Consider the following 16,132-nt stretch of genomic DNA (forward strand, 5'->3'; position numbering starts at 1 on the left):
CTCAGCATTGCAGCAACACCAGTCTCCAAGTCAAAAAATGAAGCACATTATTTATAAATAAGCATCCTCTCACTCCATTTTTTGAATGCACAAACAAAGATATATTTTCTGTCATGCCATTTGCTAACAGTGTTCATTTTACATTCTCTAGATCTCAGCTGAAGCGAGAAAATTCATAGGATGAGAAAGCAAATGACCGAGTTGAAGATTTCAGTGTATCCTACTGATATATAAAGGTAAGATCTTTTTCTTTCAAAATATGTAACTAGCTATACTCTTCAGAGCTGTTAATGAAAGTCCCCTCTCTGCTTAGACATAAGAACATTTGTAGACAGTGGTAGATAAAGCGCAAGCTTCCCAACTCTATCCAATCAATACACAACCACCTTAATTCAAAGTGACCTTTGTTCTAGGTAAGAGAAGATATAAATCTATAACTTAGATGACAGTGCTCATTACTTACAGCAGGGGGTTCAGCTCAGAGAAAAGCTGGGGTTTTTGTTTTGTTTTTAAAGACATCTGTAAACCAGCAGGTGCCCTATGCTACCACTCAATTCACACACCTCACTAGACAGTAATTGCCACTTTTAGTAACTATTGAACTAAAATGGATTTCAACCACTGACCTAGAAGAGAGAGATTCACACCATTACCAGTTCTCAGGACCACGCTATAGCATCAAAGTGCTCCAAGTTAGTCTTCCTAAGAGTTTATCTTCATAGCAGGGGAAGAACGGAAACTACATATCATTTGGGTTAGATCCCAGACTACTTACTGGGTTATCAGTTTCCTAAACATGAACACAGTTGATAGTCCGTGATCATGCCTAAGCAAACAGAAAACAAACATTTAAGATGGAATAAGTCAAACTAAAGTGAAGGCTGCTGCCAAAACATGAACTCCCACCCTTTCCCCACACAAGATCCCTGCTGCCTCGTTTCAGCTCACAAAAAACACATGAAACTAGGCTCAGAATAGAGCAAGGAGATGATCCTTCAGCGCTCTAAGAGCAACCAGTAGCCAAGCCACATTCATTACAAGAGTGCCTGGGAAGCTTCCTTAGCTTGAAACAACTATTTCAAGCTAAAATGATGTGCACAAACTTCCAATGCTACTATTCTTCATTAATTTCCTTTGACACATGAAACATTTACCATGCAGGCAGGTAAACTCCGCTTCTCTGAATTAAGCGCATTTGTATGCAGTCCTGCTTTAATCTGCATTTCCATAGAAACCTAATTGTGTATTCCTCTTCTCATAAAAAGAGGATTTAATTCTCACTCAGTAAGTTATGAGGCAGCAGGAAAAAAACATTAAAGTAAAACTATTACAATCAGCCTTGTTACTCTCTGCTTATTTTGGAAATCAATATTTAAAGTACAGCAAATCTTAATTTAAATATTCTGAATTTAGTAGCAACTTGTCAGTAAAACCTGGTGTATTTGAAATCTTTTTATTTAAATCAAGTTTCATGATTTGGTTGCTACTGAGGCTGTGAGATTTAATTCAATACACAAAGCATAATTCCAACCCTCTTGTGTTAAAAATATTCTTTAAATAAATAATAGATCAAAGTAGTGTCACTTTGATGGCATATGTAGTCCATGAAAGCAGGAGACGAAGGCTTAAATGTTTTCAGAGCAATCATTCTGGATGAAGGGGGTGGGGGGGGCAAGCGAATGTTCAGTTATTTTATCTAGATTTACCACTCATTACTTTTCTTATTTGATTCTTCCCTCTTATTAGAGTTCTGCCTTCTAAAGAACCTTCAAGTTCTTATAAACTCTTTTTTTTAGAGCAATAAAGCAAGATGAAAACAAGAGTCATTCCATACTAAATCTTAGTGAATCATTTCCTACAACTACAGTAAAGCTAGGATCACTCCCTAGGACTACTCAAGAAGATGAATAAGGGCAAAATCCACCACTGCCTGTGTTTTTTCATGATTCACAGGGAAAAAATGCCACAGATTTACCTGCAACTTGGGCAAATAGAGACTTGTTTTGGTTAATCTTTGAGAATTTCTTGATTTAGAGATAGGCTGGTGTGTTTAAATACAGATAAGGGTTCCCATCCTAAGCTTTGACAAGTTAATTTATCAAATTTAAAATAATGGAATGTTTTCCACACTCTCAACTCACACCAAGAGGTATATCCCCTCCAGCCCTCAAGAAAATCTCTTTCAATAGCATCTCAAAGATAAGACTACATCTGAAGTCAATCAGACCTGGCTTGTGGAAAAAGGAGGCAAGAGACAAGAGAAGGAAGCTAAAATAAATTGGGGAATGCAACAGAGCCACAGTCAGATTGACACTGGAGGGAAATGACTATGTGTTGCTTTTAATTTGATTAGCAGCTATAGACAGACATCAGAGGCCTTGAATGCTGACCAAAACAAGCATGGCTGCAACACAAAATTCTGATCACTGAGGAATAATTATCTAAAGGAAGAGAAAAGAAAGAGAGGAAACTTTCTGAAGACAGCTAAAACAACAAGATGAGAGGAATCATTAATTTATAATGCCAGAGAGCACATAACAAAACAGTTAAGTGAAATCAGAAAAAGGAAAAAAAAGGAAAAATTAAAAAAAAAAAAAAAAAAATCAACAAAAGGTCATTATACGTCCTGACAGTAAAGGCTGACAGATTACTGCATATCTTCCCTCACACTACTATTTCAAAATGCTTCATAATAAAAACTCCACAAATCTCAAGTTCCTGCATTTTTGTTACAATGCTTGGTTTGCTGGACAAACCCGTTACACTCAAACTGCTATTTTCAGTTGGTCTACGTGAAAACAGCAGCAGCATGAACTAGCAAGCTAGCCTTCTACTTTCTGTTCACATAACGCAAGGTCAAACCACATTATATGACTTTATGAACTATTTCGCAGGACTAACCTAACTTGAGTTAGCTGTGGGAAAATATTTAACAAACACCATTTTCCATACAGAATTCTAAACACCCCATCTTCAGACCCCTTTCTTCACCATTTTTGGTTCTGGTAAGTTTGTTATATCACATCAAATGCTAAGGAGACATCCAATGATAGCTAAAAAGTTGAATAAAATACAAGATATTAAAAGTAACTATTAAGATTTAAAAGTAATGAGATTGAGCAGTCTCAAATCAGCTTCTCTTCCTCTTTCAGATGTCTTTATCTGCTTTCTATATACTCCTATGAACCTGTTCCTAAGCAAAAAGTAATTATACACAACGGCAAGTTTGTCCAAACAATGCCTAATAAATCTGTCCAGATACAAATGACACATGAGCAGCACCACTAATCCTAATATAAAGAAAAGTTATTTGATTCAAGCTGACAATGAAAACAGAAGGACCAAACAGAAAATTTCAGATTTGCTCTTATTTTCTTCATTTACAAAAATAAGACTCAATATCTTGGAGAATGATTCAGGGTCTCATTTCGCTGAGCTCATTCACAGCAAGTAGCACACTATTTCGCAAAAAGCACATAATTCACAGCACAGAGGACTCTCAGAGGAAGAAACTGCAACTCCATAAGAGTAAGGATGGTAGGAATTGGGCTGTGATGATCACTGTAACCAGTGCTCTTGTCTTCATTGAAATGACTCTCTTTGGCTGTAACATGCATATGAAATGTTTAACAACAAATACAGAGAAGACAGCTGATTACTACCACTTTACTCATGCTTATGCTGTACAACCTATTGGTTATCTTGATCAAGTCAATGTCATTCCCAATTTAGAAAAAGACAACTTTGCAAATCAGGAAATAAGTGAACAGGAAGCTTCACAGGAAGACAGAGGGAACACTAAAATAGACAAGCAAGCTCATCACACCTCCACAGTCTACTAGAGAAACATCTCTTCTTTGCCAAAACCCTTTAAAGAAGACATACCACAAAACTTTGTGTTCTGTGGCTCGTTTAAATTACACCCAAAAAAACCTCAATTCAATCCATTAACGATCTGCCAAGTGAAATTTTCAGTACATGATTCTACTCAGTCAAATGATTCTGGTTCAGCCACAGCCTTCCCCAGAACTTCTAAGCACTATAACCATTTAGGTGAACACCCCTCAAGGAACATTTAGGCTCATGTATAGCATCCTCGTGCCTGGTCATAATGCCTCTGGAAAGAAATTACAGGATGGAGTTTCAACAGCAGTTCCCAAGTTACTCCACAGTATTACAAGAGAGATCATAAACATAACAGAAGTCTGGTCACCCAAAAAATTCATACATATTCATAAACACAAAGTTATGGGCAAAACAACTTTGAGACCTAGGAAATCCTGCAACCTAAAGCAGTTTCCAAGAATAGAATGAGTGGAACTGATGATCCATGACATTTCTTAGGTGCTCTGTTTGTTTGCTTTTAACTTAAATGTTTAAGTTGGGACATGGACGCAACGCAGGATTCAAGACCCTCTGGCAGGTAACTTTCTTTGACACACTTGGTTTTATCAGTTTAATATGCAACATACATTCAAACACAAGAGAAGCACCTTGCTTTAATACAGTGCGTGCTTCATCTAATAACTATTTTCTGCCCTCAAAATCACATAATCTCAGTTTCCACACACACAAAGAATGGTTTATTTCTATATTCCACAAAACATGCTGGTGGCAAGCTTCAAAAGCACAAAGCTTCTGTGCATCTTCACCACTAGACAACTGTAATGACTCCATTTATTGCACCTTGTGCTCACATCATTAACCTGCTGATCCAGAGAGCTCTTTAAGACCTCATTAATTTTATTGTCTTTCCTGAAAGTCACCAAGTACCCAAATTTCACATAAAGATCTTAAACGAGGGAGCTACTCAAAGAGCGTACTAGCGTGAACTTGGAGTCAGTACTTTTGACCCATCTGAACATTTGCTTCCCGTAATACCATATGGCAAGCACACAAACTAAAGGCAAGTTAGACTGTCGGATCAAATACCCAGGGTAGCCCTCTGAGCACTTACTCCTCCCTTTTCACCACTTGTCCCCCCCACACCTCCTCCAAAACCCATCCTGCCCTGGAGCATTACCCGGTCCTTCATCCTCCAGCTCTGAGCCAAAGACTTGGAGCCTTCGATCTTCTCACAATGCCTTTTCTTCATAAAGGCCAGAGGCAAGTTCCAGTCAGTCAGGTCAGACTCATCCTCCTCCCCAAGCCCCAGAAGAGGCGACTGCAGCATCTCAGACTCCATCAGAGGGGAAATGCCAGGCAACAAGTGAGCAGCAATCTCCAGCCCAGCACGCAGCGGGGGCCGAGGGAATCCCTCCGGCAAGTGGAGGCGCAGAGGCGGGCTGGCGGGGGGGGGGGGGAGGACGGGGCAAGGGCAGAGGGAGGCTCCTCTCCCAGGTGTGCAGGTAAGGACGAGCCCGGAGGAAGCAGCGCCTTCCACCTAGAGACTCTCCTCCTCCTCCTCCACCCGCGGACAGCAGCCCCGTCCGGGCTCAGAGGAAGGCGGCGTCTCCCGGCCCGGCGGAGGGGCCGAGGTGCCGGCGGGGACCGGGCCCCGGGCCTCCACTGGCGCCTCTAGCCCTGCGGGCCCTGCACTCTCTGCGGCGGGAGCCGCGCCCGGCCCATCGCGGCTCCCAGCTCCCTCGCACACCGGCGGGCCGAGAGAGGATCGGCGAGCTGCGGAACGGGAGCGGGCGGGAGGAGAAGGGGAGACTCGTCCTGCGGCGCCGAAGAGCCCGACTCCTCTCACCACCACATCAAGGAGGCGGCCATCTTTCCCCGGCCCACAATGCACCGCGCTACGGGCCGCCGCGTGGGACAAGCCGGGCCGCCGCGGTCCAGCCGCGGTTACCATGGTGACAGCGCGGCCTCTGCCGGGCCTAGCGCGGGCCGGGCGACGCCGGGAGCCTTCCCGGAGCCCCCCCGGGACCCCCACCGGGAGCCGCAGGGCTTAAAACAGGCCACCCTCCCCCGGGCAGGCGGGGACCACCCGGATGAAGGTCCCCCGCTCGCCCGGTCCTTCCCCCGCCGTGCGCGGCCTCAAGATGTCGGCGGTGGGCAGCCCGTCCCGGGGGGGGGGGGGGGCACAACAGACTGGGCACGTTTGGGTGCTGCGTCTGGGGAAAAGGCGTTTCAAGGGCAGGACAGGCACCGGCGGGGATCCTAGCCCGAGAGGCTGCTCGGGTCGGAGGGCGAGGGGTTGAGCCGTGGTGATACCGGGGGGGGGGGGGGGGCGGCGGGGTTGTCAGTCCTGAGGTGGGGGCTGAAGGTCCTGCGCTGCTGCGTGCAGAGACCGAAAGGACGAGATTTCGGCCATGCCGTCTGCTCCTCGTTTTAACTGCCCCGCTAAGCTGCATGTCCACCACGGGCTTCTTGGCTGGGAGGCGTAGAATGCGATCTCCTTGTTCCCTCCAGGGATTTTCCCTCCTCCAGCACTGAAGGGACAGGTTCATCCATTACCTTCGGGGCACCGAAAAATGAATGCACAAAAAAAACCCCAACATAACTTAGGCTTCTGTCACGTAAAGCAGCACAAGACTGACTGCACATCATACCGAGCTTTCCAGACCACCCTGCCCTACAATTACAGATCTGATGATCTTCATCTTAAACAGAGATAAAAATAAATCCGTGATGTCAAGCTCCTGGCTCTGAGCAGCACGAGCATTGCACTGGTGTGTCCTGGTTTCCCCAAATGCGCCCTGCCGCAGCACAGGCACAGTTACTAGACCGATGGTGCCAGCTCTTGGACCTCACTTCACTTCCAGTTGTGTGGTCACTTCTACTGGGGCAAAAGAGCAGGGAAGTGGTGAAACCAGACAATAGACTCCAGCAGAATTACACCTGATTGATGTTCACTCCATATATGAGGAAAAGCAGATGTAGTATTTCAGGAATATATCCTCTTCACTATCAAATAAACTGAAGGTTAATGAATATCGAATATTGCTCCTAATGAAGTTCCTCAGAGTGTTTGCTCTTAGCAGCAATCAAGTCCAACCGCGTTCATGTTTGTAATACTTTAAATGTGTAAAAATGATTTCAAAGTAGAAATCAAAGAATACATGTATAATTTGATTTATAGAATCATATTAATTTTCATTAGTATTTTCACTGTGTTTACATTCATGGACTATTTTAAATGCAAAGACCTTTCTCTACAATAGATCGGAAAATAATGTTTCTTGGAGGCTCTGGGGTGGCCAACATTTGCTTTTGCTCCTTCGATTTACTGACTGAGCTGATTCATTGCTTTACGGGTGCTTTATGCTGATGGCTGATCATAACTACATGATTGTTATTGAAATTAATTGCCATGGCATAGAAAGCGCTTATGGCTGTGTTTCTGCTAACCTTTAATGAATTCCTCCTACCAACGGCAGCTACACAAAATGGGAGTTACAATCCCAACACACCTCCTGAAAAACATTACAGCCACTGGAGCACGCAGGGCAGCTAATCCAGTGCCACGGCTGCACAGATGGACCCTCGTGCTGGGCAGCGCAGGTCGCTAATCCCGGCTCCCAACAGCTTTAGGGAGCGTGTGCCGAAGCCGGCGCCTGCCCCACCAGAACGTGCTGCTGTGTGGCCTTGGGAGCTGCCACCGAAAATACCTTTGAAGGACACAGCTGCCAGAGGGCAGAGAGCGCAAATCTGCCTCGCTTCCCATGTGCACAGCTTTAAAATGGTGATTATTTAAGATAAGGACCCTGTGTTTTCACAGTCAGCCAGGCGAAGTCCATGGCCTGTGCTGGAAGAGCCGTGCTTTCCCCCGTCCCCTCTGCACACTTTTATTCAGGGGCTTCTCTGAAATGCTGCCCTGCTCCCCTGAGGCTCTCAGCGCTCCCAGTGCTTTCATCCCATCCACACCAGCGTCTCTGCTCAGTTCCACCTGGTAGGAGCTCTAGGAGGAAGGGGACGGGGAAGGTGGCAGGAGGAAGACTCCGCAGAGCAGAGCCAAAGTGACGGCTTGGCTGTCAGGATGAGAACCAGACAGCAAGAGCAGGCTGTCAGCAGACTTCCCACACAGCTGTGAATGCATCAGCTCTGACCTGCAATGCTCCCGTTATCGCAGACATGCACTTGCTGGGAGGACCTCAGTCTAGAGCTGCGGCTCTCCACTTCACTCTTCCCGTTGCGGATCCACCCTCTCCTGTTTAATTGCCTCCTTTATCGTCACTGCTGGCCAGGATTTCCTCTGGTGTTGGCTTCTCTGTACCGAAGGCAGCATGTGGTGATGCATGCTGCTGCCACCAGGACCCCCCATTTCCTTGCAAAGTCAACACTCTGGTCCCAGATTCTGAGCAAAATAACATTAAATTGACAGATTACAATTTGTCTTGCCTTAGAATAATAGGCTGATAGAAGGCCCCTACACACAAGAGGGGCTTAGCAGCCCTTTATGTTCACGCTGTACTGGATTGAGGTGTATACAACTTTCCACAGAAGAATAAAACCAGACATGTTTCTGGGCATGTCTGTGGACACAGATGCTCACAGGTACACACCTGCTTCAGGCTATGTGACCAGTCCCTGTCCCCTGCAGCAGAAAGCCCAGGGCCAGTTTCCATGCTGGTAACGGGGCTGCACACACAGGCTCTTCTCACAGTTTTCACAACAAATATTCCTCCAGTCATTGTGTGGTGATTCAGGATAGAGCCCTTGCTACCCCCAAGGATCTGGGTTGCGTTGTCAGAGCATTGCAGAAGAGCCAAATGAGCGGAACATCAGAAAGGCTGGCTGCCTGAAAAATAGGGGGACCTCACGGGCTCCTTATGACCTTTCTAAGCCTGCTGTGCCATGTCTACAAGTGATAAAACACCGAAAGAGTCTGCGGTCGGGAAATACCACCTGCACAGGCAGCGACTCAGCCAGGAGTGGGCTGAGGCAGGGCATCGTCAGCGTGTGCGTCCGCACCTACGACAGAGCGGTACCGCACTGCCCCAAAGCAGCTATTGCCGCAGGGCTGGGAGTCCCACCACCCCCAGCCCACGGGGTGACTTACTGCTTCCCCCAGCCTCAGTGGGCACAGCGCAGACCACGGGGACCGGCACAGCAGAGCACCCGTAACCTCAGCAAAGGGAGGGTGCTGCTCTCCTGACAGTTTCTGAGACCTGGCCAGGATGACATCATCTACACGCTAAATACATGTTATTTTTTAATGCATGATGAAAAGGGCATAACATTTAGTTTTAGCAAGTCTGTGATTGGGAATTTGTGAACTGACCAGAGCCAGTAAATATCAAATGAAAAAATTTACCTGCACTTTATCAGATCTCTGAACAAGCCTTGCAAATATCCTTTTCTAAAGGACACATGCTGCAGGTCGGGGGGGATCAGTCTCCATTTGAATTCTTAATTTTGCAAGTTTTGATGGAAGTCAGAATGAATTGATTTGTTCAAAAACAGCACTGCCAAGCACTTGGCCCTGATGGCATCTGCTCTCTGATAATGAAAATCTTCAGGATGGTAGTCATGGGCTCTCTAGTAATTTGCAGCTCTATGCTTCAATCAAAGCAACTCACCTTATTTCAGTCTCCATAGGGCAAGAACCAAAGGGAGACATAAATAATCGTCCATTTATATCTCCATAAAAATTAGTTGTTAGAAGTGATGCCATTCCCTGGACTTCTTTCATTTCACTCCATAGTCCAGTGTCAGGTCCTGGTTTCTTTCATGGCAGCGGAAATTCTGCAGCTTTTACTCAGGCAAAATATTTCTCAACATCAACAGGCCATGGCAAGCCCCATACCGCTAGAGTACAGAATCTAGGCTACATATGTGCTTCTCCTGCTGGGCTTGTGTGGGCTTTCTGAGTGTTCTGATTTATTTATTTATAGTGTTTAGTTCATATTTCTACAGTACCACAGACTCGTAAGACCTCCAAGGATGGAGGCTATGTAACTCCTCCAGGCAATGTACCCTTGACAGCTAATTTCTGTCTTAAAATTAAAGGAAGTACTTCATTCCTACCATCAGTGGGCAGAGAAAACAGCTTATTTCTCCATACTGAAGTGAAACTAAATCTTTTTAGATGTCTCCAGTTTGTCCAAACTTTTCTTAATTCCAGCCCCGTCCTCTGACATGCTCCAGGCACACTCAGCTTTAGTCTGAAAATCTAGTAAGCATGCTTCCCAGTCACTCATCCAAGTCAGCAGCAGCAGTTGTCAAGGCAGCTCCCAGCCCCAGATGGACCTCTAGAATACCCTGCTCCTTCCATGTTGACAGTGGGTCCTTGATAACTCATATCAAACATCCAAACTGCTGTAATATCATGTAGACCACATTTGCTAGTCACTGCATGTGTTGTGTGATTTTAGGCATTACCCAGGTAGGTGTCTGTGTCTAAGCAAGGCATCTGGGCTTCTATTAGAGTTGATAAAGATCTAGTCAAGTCAGTCAATAGAGCTTAGCAGTGCAATTCATCTAAAAAAACGCAGGGTGAAGTGAGCTGTGTCCTAAACTTGGTTGGCTGTATTGACTACGTCTCTGCCTGCCTAACAAGGAAAACATGACTACATTCAGTCTGGGATGTCAATTATGTTTTAGTGCTCTGAAAATATGACTGGGAGCCCCACAGTCAAATGCTCGGTTAATTTATTCTCCTATGCATTTCAACACCAAGGAAACTTTTATTGCAAGTGCAGGGAGAAGCTTCAGCTCCTGCTCCCTTTTGAGGTACTTTAGCTGGTTCGTATTAGTTTATTGCACTCCACATCTGCCTGCCCGCAGGCTGAATTTTTCCCTTTGAATTCTTTGTGGCACTTATTGCCTAGCTGGCTTTGCAGCCCCCTAAAACACACACACACACTCACACTCGTAGGCAGAACTTCACCTACTGTACTTCATGTTGGGAGCTCACTGTGTTTCAGATCCCCGTGTTCCAATCCTAGTTTTATCTTTTATAAAGCTGAGCCCTAGTTTAGCAAATCTGTTCTCGATTAAAGTGGCATTGTAAAACCCTTGTTCCTAGAGAATCTAGGGAGTGGAAACACTATGTCAAGTAAGGCACATTAAGTGATGTCCTAAAAACCAAAATGCAGAAGGATTATCTTCCAGAAACACACTTGGACAAATTCTTCCACCTGTCACTCTTTTTAATGAAAAATTCTCCTATCTCAGTCTCGTCAGTCTCCTTTGTTTTGCCTTATTCAGCCAGCTAATTCTAATCCCACTCTGGGGCAGGAAGAAAGAAAGATGTGGAAAGAAGAATGTTATTCATAAATAACAAGAGATATTTTATCTTTAATTTTCATTAGTCAAATTCACAGGTCACCAAATGACTCAAAGTCAGATGCAAAGGTCTGTGCCCTTAGCCAAAGGGTTACCTTTTCTAAGGCTTTAAGAGCAGGTGTTAGTCTATACGTGTATGCATGTGAACACATACCTTCCCCATACATAGCCTCTCAGTCAAGCATTATTTGTACAGCCATGGCTGAGGTTGCTTTAAGCATTTAGGGGCTAACAACAAGGTTTGTTTTAACACTTCAGTCAGGGGAGCTTTATATCCTAAAGACAGTAGGTAAAATATTTATTAGGAAGAATATCTATTTTTAACTAAGTATGATTTCAGTTCTATTATTTATGTGTGTACAGCACATAGACTTCCGCGCTTGTCTCCTTGCAGTAAATGTGAACCGAAGACTTGAGGCTGGAAACGGGAATTGGAGCCTGGGGAGGAAGGGATCGGGAGGCAGGTGAGAAGGGGGTGGTTGATGTTATGTGCCAAATCCAATACACATCAGAAAATGATTCATAAAAATTGACCCGCCATCTCGTAAAAGAATCCCAGTGACCTCCCTCTGTGAGAAAGAGAACTGAGGAGTGTATTCCTAGCACTGCCACGCTCCTCCCAACTCGCTTCCTTTAAATACACACGGGCGGGGAAACGCACACTCGTACAGGCACTGCCCCAGCACTGCTGAGAAGAAGCAGTTGTAGCATTAAACCTGTCAGATTGGGCTTAACAGAGCACTTGTCTGACTGCCTGCCAAAGGCGCTCTACTACAAAATACCATCTCGTGAGTAACTAACTGCTGCTGCAACTTCTGCTTTCCAGGCAGTTCACCTACAGCACAGGAACCTGTGCAGTGTCTAGGGGGAACGGAAAATCTGAGGCTTTCCCCTGCCCAGACAAGAACCAGCTTGAGAAGACTTGGGGACAGAAGATGACTCAAACCTGAAGCAGAGGAAACCACCACCAGGCTGCTGAGTCTTATTTCAACTCGTCGTGCTTCCAGAGAGGGGAATACACATCTGTACGGATGCAGTGACACCACCCTGCTCAACACAGGGCCACGCCAGCCCACGCTTTCTGCAGAGCAGCCACCTCGCTACGCTGTAGGGAGGACACAAGCGTCCCTCTGAAAATCCTTTCCAGTCTGCATTTGAGTATCCTGCAGCTGATGCAGAGGAAACCAGCAGCCACTTTATTCTAGGAGATGCAGATGGGATTTAGAGAGGGCTGGGGATCGTGGCCAGAGCATTTGACGTCCCGGTTGTTCTTAAATGCCCCTGGCCCCTCATGCTGTTGCAATGTGCTGTTATGAACACACTCACACCGCCTTAAAATTATGGGAGACATAAAATAGGTGCAAAGCTGTGTCTTAGTCAGGAGCACTGCATTAGGAACATGACAGGGATTCTTCTTCTCTTCTCATGTTGAAAAGGCCAGTATAAATACTAGGTCAAAAATCTCTCTTTGCCCTTTCAATGGAAGAAGTGCTTTGCCACCAGGGGCCTTTTTTGTCACCAAGGAAAAGGAGTGAGAGAAAGAAGAGGTGATGCCACAGTTCGAAGCAGATAACGTGGGAGTTCTATCTTTCCTCTTTGCCAGCACTGAAGTATAAAAGGGCAAGTTTCTTGACAAATCAGTAGCTGTAGAGTTTAGTTAATGAGTGTATTTGACATCCTTGCATACGAGGTAGTAAAGAAGCTAGAAGTAATTTAGACTGTGAAGCAACACCTGCGTTTCACCCCAAAGGTGGCTTTAGGTCACCGACAAATGTAAAGATTTCTGTGATCCTGCTTGTACAGGGGAGGCTTAAATGACCACTCTGAAGACTGACAAAAATTGGTTGCTTAATGGAGATGTTTTTCTCATGAAGCCTGAGTGAAGCTGCACTCAATACTTTTGGGGATACGATAGATTAGATAGTTTGTAGAAGTCGTTAATAGAGTTCTCAAACCACTTTGCTATCCATCTCAATGAAAGGCGTTGTATAAATGTAAGCTCATTTGTTATCATTATCTCCCTTTGTCTCTTTGCAATCTGGATAATTTGCTAGGTTATCAGGCTATGTGTGTTTAAAAACACATGATAGATGTCACCTCAGCAGATACTCGCTGGTTTTCTCATTATTGAGAGCAGAAATGTTTCCTTAAACACTCTGTAGCTATTATAGATCAGTATCAGCTCTGACTCAGCAACAAAACCACCCCAATACACTAGAAATAGAAGCCAGCGAACTCTGTTGGCTCCTTCTGAGCCTGTCAAAAGCATTCAGACCAAATGTCCCGTTTTCTGGCATATCTTTTTGCAGTCACCTTGCCAAGCGCACCTTCCCATGGAAGGCAGGCAGGACTTGACATTCCCTTTAACCAGAGCTGAACTGGCTAATAAGGAGTAATTCAGCATTTTACAGGAAGTTCTTACCGTCTTCTTCTGGGGCTTGGAAATGCGAAAGTTATTTCACGGAGCAGCCTTTGGAAATGCCCTGCACAATGATGCAGAGATTGGTCCAGAATCAGAACCACTATGGTTTGGTTTTATGATGAGCAATAAAAGAGGCATCAAGCAAGAGGCTTGGATTCAACCAAAACAAACCCTGAATGGAAAAATACAGCCTGGGTTGGCCCCTGTAGTGTTAACGACTAACATTGTTTTAGATGGAGAAAACAAAAAATCTCTTCCTACACCTAGGAAAGGTAATTACCAATGGTATCAGCATGTTTCTCTAGTCCTCTCTTTACCATTCCCATTAAATACATCAGTGGAAACCTGTTCTTATGCCTAGGATATTTCAAACTCCAATTCCTGATACAGAGTGACAAAGTGATCAACATCTATTTTCTAAGTCTTGGTGGGTTTCATGGCTGATATGTTAGCTACTGAAATTCAGCAGGTTTCTAAGAAATAATGTGACTAGTCTTATTATAATTAATGGAAGTGACACGAACATATACACAAACTTCTCTTTCTGTCGTTTACACTGGGGAGCATCCATACAGCTGGAAAGTAAAGGCTCTTCTACATGGTAAAATAAGCACTACATAAATATAAAGTGTGAATTTATAGTCCACTGATGATTTCCCATTAAACTGCTGATTGAACAGTTAGGATGTGGCGAGAATGAGAAGCTTACTCCACTTCCAAAGACCATGCCAAGAGTTTCTGTCCTTGGAAGCAATGCCACATAGCTAGCATATTCTGGATTAACGATTTAATTTATTTTGCATTTCCCATGCAGAAAAGCCCTAAGAAGTAACAGCATAAGGCAATCAGCCCCACAGACCACATGCTGACAATATTATTATTATTTTATTATTATTATTATTATTATTATGCACAAGTAAAGCAGGGCAGTGCTGATGTTCCCAAGTTTGGATGGCATTGCAATTCTAGTAGTGCAAAATGCTGTAACAAATAATAAAAGAAATGTGCATCGCTCCAGGTGCAGAGCAGCCCAGCATTTCGCAAGTCCATCTTTCACCTCTAAAAGATACGGTGCTTCAGGGCTTCCACTGCCACCCCAGTCCTGGTTCAGAACTGGCTAGGAAGACCTCCACTGGGCTCCTGCCATTCCTTGCATCTTCAGCTCAAGAACTGTCAGCTCCACACACCAGCCAAAATGTCTCCAGCTTCGCTTACTGCCTGGAAGCAGCTTCTATGTCATTCCAGTTACACTTACTAGCTCTGCAGCTTCTTAAGCCTCAAGTCTTGAAAAGGAATCAATAACATACCCAGCCCTAATGGCATCCTTGCCAGCGAAGAATCTGCAATGTCCTAAGAGCCCCTTTCCCCCACTAAAAGCTACACTTTAGGTAGGGGTCAGCCCTCACAGCAGACAAATGCAATGAATTCCTATTGCATTATAGCATCTTTACCCATCCTGTCTTTAAAACTTTGCCGTGTTTTAACTCCAAACCATCATGAGCACAAACACAAATTGACTTTGGCACAGACAATCAGATCTCTCACCCCCCATGAAGGACCAGAGCGTTCCTCCCTCTGAGGAGCTCTGCCTCTCCGAGACCTCACCGTCTCCACTCCACTTCTCCCTGTTTGGGAGCAGGTGCCAACACTGAGCTCCCAGCTCCCTGATCCAGGGCTTGCATCTATACCTGCGCTTGCACACATATCTGCCCGACCCAGACTAGTCATCCGTCTGCCTTGTAAGCGCTTGGAACTCCCTCCAGACTTGTCCTGCCATACATCCATCGTCCCTACAACTCCATCCCAAAGGTGTGCACAGAGGCATGCGCAGCCTCCACATACATGTACTGGGTTTTGTGGCAAGGTTTTGGTCGCAGGGGGGGCTACAGGGCTGGCTTCTGTGAGAAGCTGCTAGAAGCTTCCCCCATGTCCGACAGAGCCAACGCCAGCCAGCTCCAAGTTAGACCCACCGCTGGCCAAGGCCGAGCCCATCAGCGACAGTGGTAGCGCCTCTGGGAGAACAGATTGAAGAAGGGGGAAAAGCTGCTGCACAACAGCAACTGCAGCCAGAGGAGTGAGAATATGCGAGAGAAACAACCCTGCAGACCCCCAGGTCAGTGAAGAAGGAGGGGAGGAGATGCTTCAGGTGCTGGAGCAGAGATTCCCCTGCAGCCCGTGGGGAAGACCATGGTGAGGCAGGCTGTCCCCCTGCAGCCCAGGGAGGTCCACGGTGGAGCAGATCTCAACCTGCAGCCCGGGGAGGACCCCACGCCAGAGCAGGGGGATGCCTGAAGGAGGCTGTGACCCTATGGGAAGCCTGCGCTGGAGCACATTTTCTGGCAGGACCTGTGGCCCCGTGGAGAGAGGAGCCCACGCTGGAGCAGGTTTGCTGGCAGGACTTGTGACCCCTCATGCTGGAGCAGTCTGTGCCTGAAGGACTGCAGCCCGTGGAAGGGACCTGCACTGGAGCAGTTCGTGAAGAACTGCAGCCCATGGGAAGGACTCACGCTGGAGAAGTTCATGAAGGACTGTCTC

The 16,132-nt window shown here is 45.6% G+C and overlaps 1 protein-coding gene across 5 annotated transcripts in view; it reads right to left on the reverse strand.

Moving 5' to 3' along the window:
- The window catches only part of RPTOR (regulatory associated protein of MTOR complex 1), a 163,458-nt gene extending 157,736 nt beyond the window's left edge, over positions 1 to 5,722 (reverse strand). For 3 of the 5 annotated variants that reach the window (XM_069799447.1, XM_069799444.1, XM_069799443.1), the window contains exon 1: positions 5,024 to 5,722. In XM_069799447.1, coding sequence (XP_069655548.1) covers positions 5,024 to 5,185 — 162 coding nt within the window. In that variant the 5' untranslated portion in view covers positions 5,186 to 5,722. The remainder of the gene's footprint in view (positions 1 to 5,023) is intronic. The other 2 variants (XM_069799446.1, XM_069799445.1) reach the window with 1 other exon arrangement.
- Between the last annotated feature and the right edge of the window lie 10,410 nt (positions 5,723 to 16,132).

Source organism: Haliaeetus albicilla, chromosome 12 (assembly GCF_947461875.1).
Source record: "Haliaeetus albicilla chromosome 12, bHalAlb1.1, whole genome shotgun sequence".
NCBI lineage: Eukaryota > Metazoa > Chordata > Aves > Accipitriformes > Accipitridae > Haliaeetus > Haliaeetus albicilla.